This window comes from Zea mays, chromosome 6, assembly GCF_902167145.1.
Source record: "Zea mays cultivar B73 chromosome 6, Zm-B73-REFERENCE-NAM-5.0, whole genome shotgun sequence".
In the NCBI taxonomy this organism is placed as follows: domain Eukaryota; kingdom Viridiplantae; phylum Streptophyta; class Magnoliopsida; order Poales; family Poaceae; genus Zea; species Zea mays.
Window position 1 is genome coordinate 132349186 of NC_050101.1, and position 10565 is coordinate 132359750.

Sequence of the window (10565 nt, forward strand, 5' to 3'; positions counted from 1 at the left end):
TTCAATAATAACATCTGATAGATGGCATCTAGAGAAGGTCTCAGCGTCTATGTTAGCGGGGCAGTTGCATGGGCAGTGCAGCGAGCCGCGGAGCAGCGAGTACGTGTGTTTGTGTCAAGGTAATTCAAGCGAAGTGTATGCAGCTACTACTCCAGCAAAGTAACGCAAATGACCAAAGTCATATAAGAGGAGCATGTTTAGACTACATATTTTCATAAGCAAACAACCATAGCTGTTGCTAGGTAGGCATTTAGAACAGAAAATCTGGGAGCAACACAACCTACAAATCTGTATCGTAGAGAAGAATTCGGTAAAAAGGTTGGAAACCAGAAAAACCATTTCAATTAGGACCAAAACAACCTGATAATGTGTATTCAAGACATGGGATCAGCAGTCACAGATTGTCATGAATTGTGACCCCAACAGAAAAACAATTGTTGACATCACTACAACAGTAAGATTTCTTAATACTAAATAAATATCACACTTTCACAAAATATAAATTTCGCTAAGGTAATAGGAAGATAAGTCTGAATTAAAACTTCAATAATAACGTCTGATAAATGACATCTAGAGAAGGTGTGAACCTCGTACTGATGATCAGTTGTGTCTTCTGTCAAAGTAAAAGCATATCTAAGAACATCAGAAGCATCAGACCATGATTGCACTCGATCTTTTGTTTCAGGATGAGATAAAATGTATCCCATATTTTCTGGAAGAATCCTACAAATTCAAAGGGAAAACATCAGGTGGGAAATCGTCAGATATCAACCATAACGTCCTGTATATTAGGATCAGCATGTACACAGATACTAAGAAATGACCATTGCATGAGGTAGCCCTACTCAGTTTAGCAAGTAACAACCAATCTGATCTGAAGGGCAGAACAAGCAAATGCTACCAATACGTGCATCGATCCATTCACAGAACGAAGTGAGCTTCAAGCATGCCAAGTACATAATTTCGAATAGATGGCGTTATTGTATCCAAAAAGCAGATGCCACCAAGAAAGACATGGAAGGCACATAACTTGCTATAGGTAATCTGTTTTATAGTTTGATTTTGTAATGTCAGGAACTTGACAAAACAAGTTCAGAAATCAACAGACACAAAGTTAACGTAACTACAAGTGAGAAGTTGGTGAAAAGGTTAACCAAGGGCATTGAGGAGTCCAAGAAAGATAGAGAAAAACTTTCTGCTGAAACAGAGAAGATGATGTCTATGTTCAAAGAGATTGAGAAGAAAGTATTTGTTGTTCAGGAAGAGTATAAGAAAACACAGGAGGTATATGTTCTGTCGCATTGCACTTCTGGCTGCCCCCCCCCCCCCAAATCTATTTGCACTTTTTGATGAGGGTTTCTTTATTTGTTTTTACTTAGATGATAGACAACCATAAAGTTGAGCTTGACAAAACTAAGGAAGAATACACCAAACTAAAAAAAGCAATGGATGAACTGAGAGCCACAGAGGTATGTAATTTGGATCCTGTTAAGTAGTGCTGTCATAATTCTGCTGTATTGTTTCTTTCCACAACCTTGTGTGTTTGGCCATAAAACAGGTTGACGCTGAGTACAAATTGCAAGATACAAAAAAGCTTGCCAAGGAGTGGGAAATGAAGGTGAAAACATTCAAGAAAAGGCTTGATGAAATTCATATAATGTTGTTAAACACATGGATCAGTATGTTTAAATGTTTCAATTTTTTCTGTAACTTCATGACTTATATGTTTTCTGTGGTTTCTTCTGATGTTAGTATGCATTATTTTGTTTTTTCAGAATCCAAAAGGATGCTGTTGATCCTGAGAAACTCAAAGCGACTCCAGGTGATGAGCAACTAAATGACACATATGACATGAAAAGGGCAATGGAGATGGTAGCATTGTTAGAGGCCCAGATTAAAGATTTGAACCCAAATCTGGATTCCATAGCAGAGTATGAATGCATGAGATAAATTCTACTAAATGACACGTATGATAACATTTTTGTATAAATGATTTCATTATTTCTCCTGATTGAACCAGGTACCGCACAAAGGCTTGCTTGTACGGTGAGCGTGTTGATGAGTTAAATGCTACCACTCAAGAACGTGATGATCTTAAAAAGTTGTACGATGGGTTAAGGAAGAGAAGGTATGTCTTTGTAATTAACTTTAGTAGTTATGTTGGCATGTTTTCATCTCTTACCTGCATTGTATTTTATTTCAGGCTGGATGAATTCATGGCTGGATTCAACATAATATCTTTGAAACTGAAGGAGATGTACCAGGTACTGAATACATACAACATCCTGTAGTGTAGCACCTTTGGTTTACTTGATGTACAGACACAGACCAGATGACAGAAATTTGACTTAGGAAGAAAATGAGATTAAGCTTTGGTCAACCCTTATTGCAACAATGTTTATGCTAACTTGGTTCTATCTTCTGGTCATGTGACTGTTGCACTTCTTCAAATGAGTTTTTATATTAACTAACGATATTGTTTCATATGATTACTCTTGGAGGTGATGCTGAACTGGAACTTGTTGATTCCTTGGACCCATTTTCAGAAGGTGTTGTTTTCAGTGTGAGGCCTCCAAAGAAAAGTTGGAAAAATATTGCCAATTTATCTGGTGGTGAGAAGGTATGTTCCATCCATATAGTGTTGTGTTATTGTCTATTTAATGGCCAAGGATGTTACCCTTGAAGTTATTGCCTTCTGTTTTCACATTATTTTACAATTCCAGGGTGAGTCAACTTGATACATAAGTTTGTTTTGGTTGTTTATGAAAATGAATTCTGTAAATATTTTATTGAGAATCTTTTACTATGCTGTAAAATATCAGAAATATTGTCAACATATTTACAGATTTGTGTCGTTTCTTTGCGGTAAAGGCACTATCAGATATAAGCCAATAAACATCATCATTGCTACAGCCAGGAGCCTAGAAGGAATATTAGTATGCAATTTGATGTTGATCTGTGCTTGAGTAATTCCCATTTTGGGATAAAGTAAGCCATAATTATTATCGGTAAATACTACCAGACATGATCTAAATTGGGATTGACTAACACTTAAAATGGCCGTACCATTCCTTTTTAGATAATGGAAACATTTGGCTTCAATGCTTCATCCTCAGACAAATTAGCAACTTATTTGAACCAATTGACTGGACTGAGTTTAACATAACAAAACCATCTCAAAACTCAATTCTTGTCTAGAAATAAAAGGCCATGTGAAGGTGCGAAAAAACACTGCATACCTGCATTCTCTAAGTCGTGGCACCTCCGATCCAAACCCAAGGACCGACAAAAGCTCTACCCCAAATGGAAGTATCCACGCTCCTCTAGTGCCAGGGCATGGTTCTTCAATGTCGCTATTGTTGAGCTGATATCATAGTGAGAGTCCTGAGCCTTGTATATTAACAGTGCTAGCCGCCTTATTATAGGATGGGCTTCATCTTTAGTGATTGCTCTCCCACTAACTGCCCCTTCAGAGAGCAATCTTTGACAATTCCTTATCTGCGAACTAAGCTCCCATGAAAGCTGAAGATTATCATGCTCTTTTGCAAGGATGACATACGCCTTTGCTAAAGTCATCTGATCCGCTAATTGGCGAGTAAATGATGTGCTGCTCAAAAGCTCTTCTCAGAAATTCACTTTCTCACGAGGGACTTCCTCGATCTCTGAACCATTATCCTGAAATAAATCAAAAGAAAAACATGAGAATATGCACAGGGGCAATTTGTTCATAAATGGAACAGTTACTTTTGCTTACAGCAGAAGCAGCCAATCAAGTTCGTACAAAAGAAAACGAAGGAAGAAACCTCAATCTTTGAACTACAGTCCATGAGATGTGAAAGTGTTAACATTTTTAATTTGAGTAGTCCATTCTCATAGCATCAGTACTATTGAGGTTTTTATTTTAAAATGATATTTCCTCCAACATCACTTTCCAGTGAAGAAAAGTCATGTGAAGCTGCCATTTCTGAAGTAGAATTTAAATTCATCCAAAATTAACCAGAAGCTAAAATCAACCAGGTTTGCAAACCTTTGACAACAACTAAGTGCTTGGTGCTATCTTTTATTGAAAGAAAGCCTATACCATAAGCTAAAATCAACAATGGTCTCATATACCTTGGCAGTATCCTATTCTATTCATGATTCATCTAATCTCTCTTTGGCATCTTCAACTCTCAATTGTGCAGTTTCAAAAGGCTCATCAAACAGGTATCACAGGTAGGATTTATTGCTATAATAAGAAATTCAGTGAAGCGATTCAAATCCATGCCATTAAAATATTACAAATTAAGAGAGAGAGAGAGAGGCTTAAGTGTTACTGAAAGTTGCTTGACGCTAAAAGAAACATAAAAAAGAAATAATGAATGATGGCTGCCAAATGCCATACTTTTGGGAGTGTTCAGATACAACAAGAAGGCCCTAAATAATCACTTGAACTTATCAAAGTACGACATCACAATTTACACATACTACTGAACATTGACATATAATACAAATTAGGTCTTCTCTGTTACATGTCCACCCCAGATGAGAAGAAAGCATACGGACGATTGTTTGTTCAATAGGGCCTGCCCAGCCTTTGGGACTGTTCTACTGGCCATAGCTAATGATTTGCCTCCCAATCCCAGCTTCCAAGCAGGACCAAAAGTGCAGGAACGCAGGAAATGGGCGGCAGCAGCACGGACCTGGAGGCGGTGGTCCCTGCCGACGAACTTGACGCAGAATATGTGCAGGTCGTCGTCGAGTTGGTCGAGGCGCTCGGTGGTTTTCGACGTGTGCAGGCCTTGGGTTCCTCTCCCTCAGCGACGTACACCAAAATATCTGCACGTCTTTTAACAGTTACCACGAAGAGAGAAACAGAAAGAAGACCACGCAACAACCAAAAAAAAAGAAAAATATCTTGTGAGCTTAGTTACATAGTCGACCTGCTCTCTACCAAGCACACATCAGCAAGCAATCAAAGCCAAGCATTTGACAAAATGAAGCCACTCCCCTTGTGATCTAAGCGAGCATCGGACAGTCCAATCAATTCTAGGTACATCTAGGCTCTGAAATTTGAATCGTAAAGGAAGTCAACCACAGTCAATCAGGGAAGATAAGTGACATCAATGCATTCAATTCGCTTATGGAATAACAATTGAGATCAGCAAACAATGCAGCAGGCAGCCCTCAAGAAAACAATTGGAATAACAATAAATCACTACAAATAAAGCCTCATTTGACACAATTAAGCTTCGTCATGAGCAGCTTTCTCAGTGAAGCTGATCAGTTTTGGAAAAAAATTTGACAATACAACTTTACCAATAGCTTCATACATGACAGAGGGGAATAAGTTAGAGTTATGCAAAGCTACATTTTTCAGCTTCACCTCTCTCATCTTCATTTGTGATCCTCATTCCTTTGTGAGAGGATAAAAAAGAAGCTCCAGCAATGAAGCCATTAAACTGTTTTGAAGAAGGATGTTGAACAAAAAAACAGCTCGTAAAGCTATTAGTGAATGCCAAATAGAAAATAAGGGATCCGACAAGATATATTATGATTAAAATCTACCAACTCTGCTCCAACCATTAGAATTAGAACAAAATACTTTTAGTGTAATAGGATAATAACTAATTGCATCTGAATTTACAAATAGTAAAAGATAGACCTCATTTCATAAATCATAAATAAATATTTTATGAGGGTCTGCAAACCATGAAACAATTCCATCCAGAAACAACGAGAAACAGAGGCATAGCAATTTTATGCATAAATACTTTCTGTGTCATTCATTGTATGATGTCCTGTCCCATTACTAAACAGTTTTGTGCCCCGATCAAAAGCATGCAGAGTGACCCTAATGAAGAACTAAACTATGCTAAGCAAATAATTCTAGTTGACCATATGTTTCTGTGGCTATTACTAAGCAAATAACTCAAGCCATACCAATCCTAATTTAGTAGCAGTAGCATCATGACAAGAAGTAACAATTGTAATTAAGACATCCACATATGACCATTTACTTTATAGTAACGCAAAACAACATGTTCGTCAACAGAACTAATCACATCATTTCTTTTGTTGAAGATGTTGCTCCCCAAATCAATCAAAACCATGAGCATGTGCAATTCCCACTTAAAACCACCGAAAAAGCATCATCAGTAAATAAGAATACTATATTAACAAAAGCTTGAACTGGCTAAGAAGAATGCAAGAAATAGTAATGCAATATATCATATGCGTGTTTTTGGTAAAGTTTCAGTCACCTACACAGCCTCCTCTCCAACGCCTCCTCCAGATGGAACTGCATGAGAAATCCCATTAGAACCAGGTATTAAAGGCTAGGATCAAACAGATATACAAATTGATGCAATTTGTAGCCCTAGGGAGAAGGGTTGGGTGAAACATTTTTGGAACATAAACTAAATTGGTAGCTGCACATGAATCCGCCACAACAAAGAAAGAATTGACGGGTTAGAGAGTCCATCTTAGAATGAGAGGTCCAGATTTGGCCTTATCAAGAACAACAAAAGCCAAGACCAAGAAAACAGATTCTTGGAGCAATCCATCCAATTACAATTACAGAACAAGTTGTGCAAGCAAATATAATAGGTTCTTACCAGCAAAGGAAGAAATCAACCCAAACTTAATGAATCTGCCCTCCACGCATGTCCAACACCGCTTCATCAGAGTTAATATAGACTCCAGTAAGGCATTTTGGTCATCTTCGTCAATACAATCAAGTGGCAAAAAGAACTCTAATATGTAGTCGTCATTCCCGGTATAAGAACTTTGCAAGCATATTGCAAAGCAACCAACCAACCCAAACATGCGAGCATAGTGTACAAGAGGATATGCCAACTTACAGAACTTGCGGATATCTTTTGAAAAGCAAGGTTTGTGTGAGATAAATGCCTTTCCAGAAACCCCTTGTCCCCTCTGTAGGTGATGCTCCACGCATGCATATCTAAATCCCCACATATGAGCATCAATCACATGATTCCTTTACTTTGCAGTCCAAATCCAACCAAAGGTGACGAGAAAACGACAACTGAGAAAATGTGCCTCACCTTCGCTGAAGCGGAGCAGTCGCAGGCCATAGTGGTCACCGGAAAGACGACATGCCGGCTGGATCCCAATCCTCCTGAGCAAGGAGAGTGATGCCATGGCGCCTATTATCCACCGCCATGGCCCCTTAATCTCGCCCCCGCCGTCCCCATCGTCTTGCTAGGGTTGCAGATTGAAGTTACCTCCGCCTCTGCCGCTGTGCCCCCTTGACCTTGCTGTCGCCTTCCCCATCACCTCGCTAGGGTTGCCGGGCTGAGGCGGCATGGGGAGGGAGGCACAGAGAGGGCGTCGTCGCGCCGGACGGCCGGTTGAGGCAGCATGGATGTCGGGGGCGCAGAGAGGGGTGGTTTGGGCGAAGGGGATTTCGTGGGGGAAGGAGCACGATGTCTGCGGGGCGGTAGGTGTGATCGGAGAGCGGAGGATGTCGTGGGATCGGACGATTTAGAGCACAGAACGATAAACGGACGGCTGAACGCAGGGAGGCAGGCTACCCTTGTAGCCTTAATAAGTAGTAAAGATTTAGTAATTAGACTATCAGATAGAATAGTTTAATAGTAAAATGTTGAATAATTAGCAGCCACGAACTATAATAAACTCGATCGGAGAGGGAAAGACCGTTCTCCCGGTATTCCATATAAGAAGAGACTGAAACAATGGTCCCGGCCGACAAAATTTCTGAACCCTGGCCCTCCACCACTAACGAGTCGATAGGAATCGAACCCAGGACTTGGAGGTGCTACTCGGAAGTCCTTAACCGCTAGGCTAGAGGCCCTATGTATCTTTTTATTTATTTGTTGCTTGGTATGAATATTTTTAAATGTGTCTTGAGTTTATATATTAATACCATTTTTATATAACAATAGTTTGATGAACCTCTATTTTAAATTTGTCCCGGACCTCTAAAACCTCTGGCAAAGTTTGTTGGGAAAAACATCCAAATAGGCCTTCAATTCTCGCCACTCTCCCTCTTAGATAAATCAAGACTAGCAGATTTGTCATAACTGCGCTGCTTTTGTAGTGTGTTATATCTATGGGTGTTAATGGATCATGATCTAAATACTTCTTCATAAATTGTAGGTTCCTAAATAAATTTTAGTTAAAAAGTAATAGAAAATAGGGACCGTACTAATTCGATCTGATTCTTAATAAATCTTATAGTGTAAACTTTAGAGTCCAAATTTTGATCCACCGTGTGTGCAATGCGCCACTAATACATCATTTGTGAGGACGTATATATGATTGATAACTGTGCATATTCACACAGCCATTGATTGGCAACGAGATAATGATGGTAGAATTAAAGGTAAGAAAAGCACGTCATTCAGAGATAGGAAGCAATAGTGGGCGTTCGAATTGGCCGCCGCCCAGGTGCTAGCTGATTGCGCCCTTTTTGTTGCTGGTTATGAGTAATCCATCACTCGCGTGTCCTCGTCACATGATCTATCCTTCCCAAAGAGATGCAACAGAGACAGCAGACACATCCGCATGAGTTTGTCTTCGTCCTCCCTCTTGGTGGCACAGTTCGGTAAGTATTGCCTTTTAATGGAGTTGGGATAGGACAGAGATTGCATATAATGAAGCGAACTCATGAAAGGGAGAAGAGAGACCCTGAGAGTAATGGGGTGTTTGGTTACACCGCGCTAAAATTTAGCCTCTGTCCCATCGAATGTTTGAACCTCCGTTCCGGGTATTAAATGTAGTCGGATTATAAAACTAATTTGTCAGCCGAAGATTAAAAGACGAGACGAATCTAGTCCAGTTAGTTGGGTCTATATTTCATACTCTTATTTAAAAGTCAAACGCTTGATGTGACTCGGGCTAAACTTTAGTAGGAGCAACCAAACACCTCTAAGGCGAAGAACATTGTCACAATTATTGGTTCAATGCTACTGGACACCTGAATTGAACGTCCCACTGTTTACCACACCTTTGGTATTGACATGACACCTTGTCCTTGTGTGTCGGTACTCTTTTTTAAACGTAACGACAGAAGCTCCGACTTTTTATCTTTATCTTTACTACTCTATAAATCCTCATTGTAGGCATTCACATGTGCGCCGTGTTCTGCCTCCTAGGATCTCGGTCGCGATATTCCAGCGATTCTCCATCCCGCCGCCGCCATCATCGCCACCCAAACTCGCGCTCTGCTCTGCTCCGCGGCCTCCACGCCCTCCCCCGCCCGACTCTCCTCGCCCCACTCTCCTCTCTCCCGCAATCCCCGCGGCCTCGCCCCAGATCACTGCCCCGGCTCCCCAGAAATTCGCCCCAGATCGCCGCCCCCGCTCGATCCTCGGCCACACTCTCCATGGAAGGCGAGTCCGTCCGCGACAGCCCGATCTCCATGGAAGGCGCGTCCTCCGCCCCGGCTGGCTGGTTCCTTCCTTCCTGCTTCCCCCGTCAACCAAATCAACTCATGAGGTCTCCTCCCATCGCCACGCCCACGCGCCGCGCACCGCCCGCCCGCTCGCCATGCCTCCGATCCCTAATCAATCGGACTGACCCTAGCCTGCCGCCGGTCGCCCACGACCGCTCGCCTCGGCTCGTCTCAAATCGGCGCCCCAGGGGAGCGAGGCCTCGATCACAGCGGACCCCGATGCCCCGCATTCCGGCCCCTCCGGCGACGTCGGCGGCAGCGGAGGCATGATCCGGCGGGGACTCGGCAGACCTGCCAGCCATGGACGCCACCGCACGCCCGACCATCGTCATCGACAACGGCACAGGGCTCCCACACCCTGCAGGACGTGTACGACTCGCTGGACATCCACGTCGTCCACTGCCTCTCCGTGCTGGTCGACGCTGACCAGGCGCTCGGCGACTACTACATGGTGGCCTCCACGCGGTTCATCCACGACGTCGGGGCCGCCTCCATCGTCATCCGCTACGCCGGCTCCAGCAGCGCCCCGCCGACGCCCAACATGACTGAGTCGCCGGCCGGCTGGGCATGGTCCATCAACCAGGCCAGGTTGTTTTGATGGAACCTGACGGCCAGCGCCGCGCGCCCCAGCCCGCAGGGCTCCTACCACTACGGCCAGATCAACATCACCCGCACCATCAAGGTCATGGTCTCCCGCGGCCACATCGACGGCAAGCTCCGCTACATCTTCAACGACATCTCCCACAGGGACACCGAGACCCCCCCAAGCTCGCCGAGTACTTCAACGTCACTAACGGGGTGTTCAGCTACAACTAGATGGGCGACGTGCCCCTCGCCGTCAACGGGCCACTCCATGTCATCCCCAAAGTCATCATCGCCGAGTTGCATCTATTTGATCATATCTGCAACCTGGTAAGAATTGGCATAAAAAGAGTCGCGCAGATTGTGTCAATTGGGATTCTCATGCTTTACATTCCCTTGACTTTATTTGGCACATGCGGATCGCTCCCATCACCTTGCATTGTGAGCTACTTTCAACCAACCATACTGCTCCATGTAAGAAAAAAATAGTGTTCTTGAACTGCAGTTCTTGGCTCAACCATTGCTAGGATAATTTTCAGGTCCTCTGTGATCTTACAAAATAATC

At 42.7% G+C, this 10565-nt stretch overlaps 1 protein-coding gene and 1 long non-coding RNA gene across 2 annotated transcripts; one reads left to right on the forward strand and one right to left on the reverse strand.

The window, feature by feature from the left end:
* Positions 1 to 21: 21 nt before the first annotated feature.
* LOC103631397 (structural maintenance of chromosomes protein 4) lies at positions 22 to 1796 on the forward strand. The gene is made up of 5 exons (XM_023300423.1): positions 22 to 99; positions 1075 to 1284; positions 1380 to 1469; positions 1559 to 1679; positions 1753 to 1796. Exons 1-5 carry the CDS (start codon positions 22 to 24, stop codon positions 1794 to 1796), a joined length of 543 nt encoding a protein of 180 aa, XP_023156191.1.
* Positions 1797 to 3134: 1338 nt separating this feature from the next.
* LOC103630013 (uncharacterized) lies at positions 3135 to 6947 on the reverse strand. Its single transcript, XR_554761.2, has 4 exons — positions 6597 to 6947; positions 6247 to 6280; positions 4683 to 4818; positions 3135 to 3675 (listed from the first exon to the last, which is right to left on the reverse strand). It is a non-coding gene; the product is annotated as an uncharacterized lncRNA (long non-coding RNA).
* Between the last annotated feature and the right edge of the window lie 3618 nt (positions 6948 to 10565).

Bases quoted from the DNA above. Each gene is read 5' to 3' on its own strand.
- LOC103631397 (XM_023300423.1), top strand. From the start codon at position 22: ATGGCATCTAGAGAAGGTCTCAGCGTCTATGTTAGCGGGGCAGTTGCA. The intron at 100-1,074 runs GTACGTGTGTTT...TTGTAATGTCAG, and splicing joins AGCGAGCCGCGGAGCAGCGA to GAACTTGACAAAACAAGTTC. The intron at 1,285-1,379 runs GTATATGTTCTG...GTTTTTACTTAG, and splicing joins AGTATAAGAAAACACAGGAG to ATGATAGACAACCATAAAGT.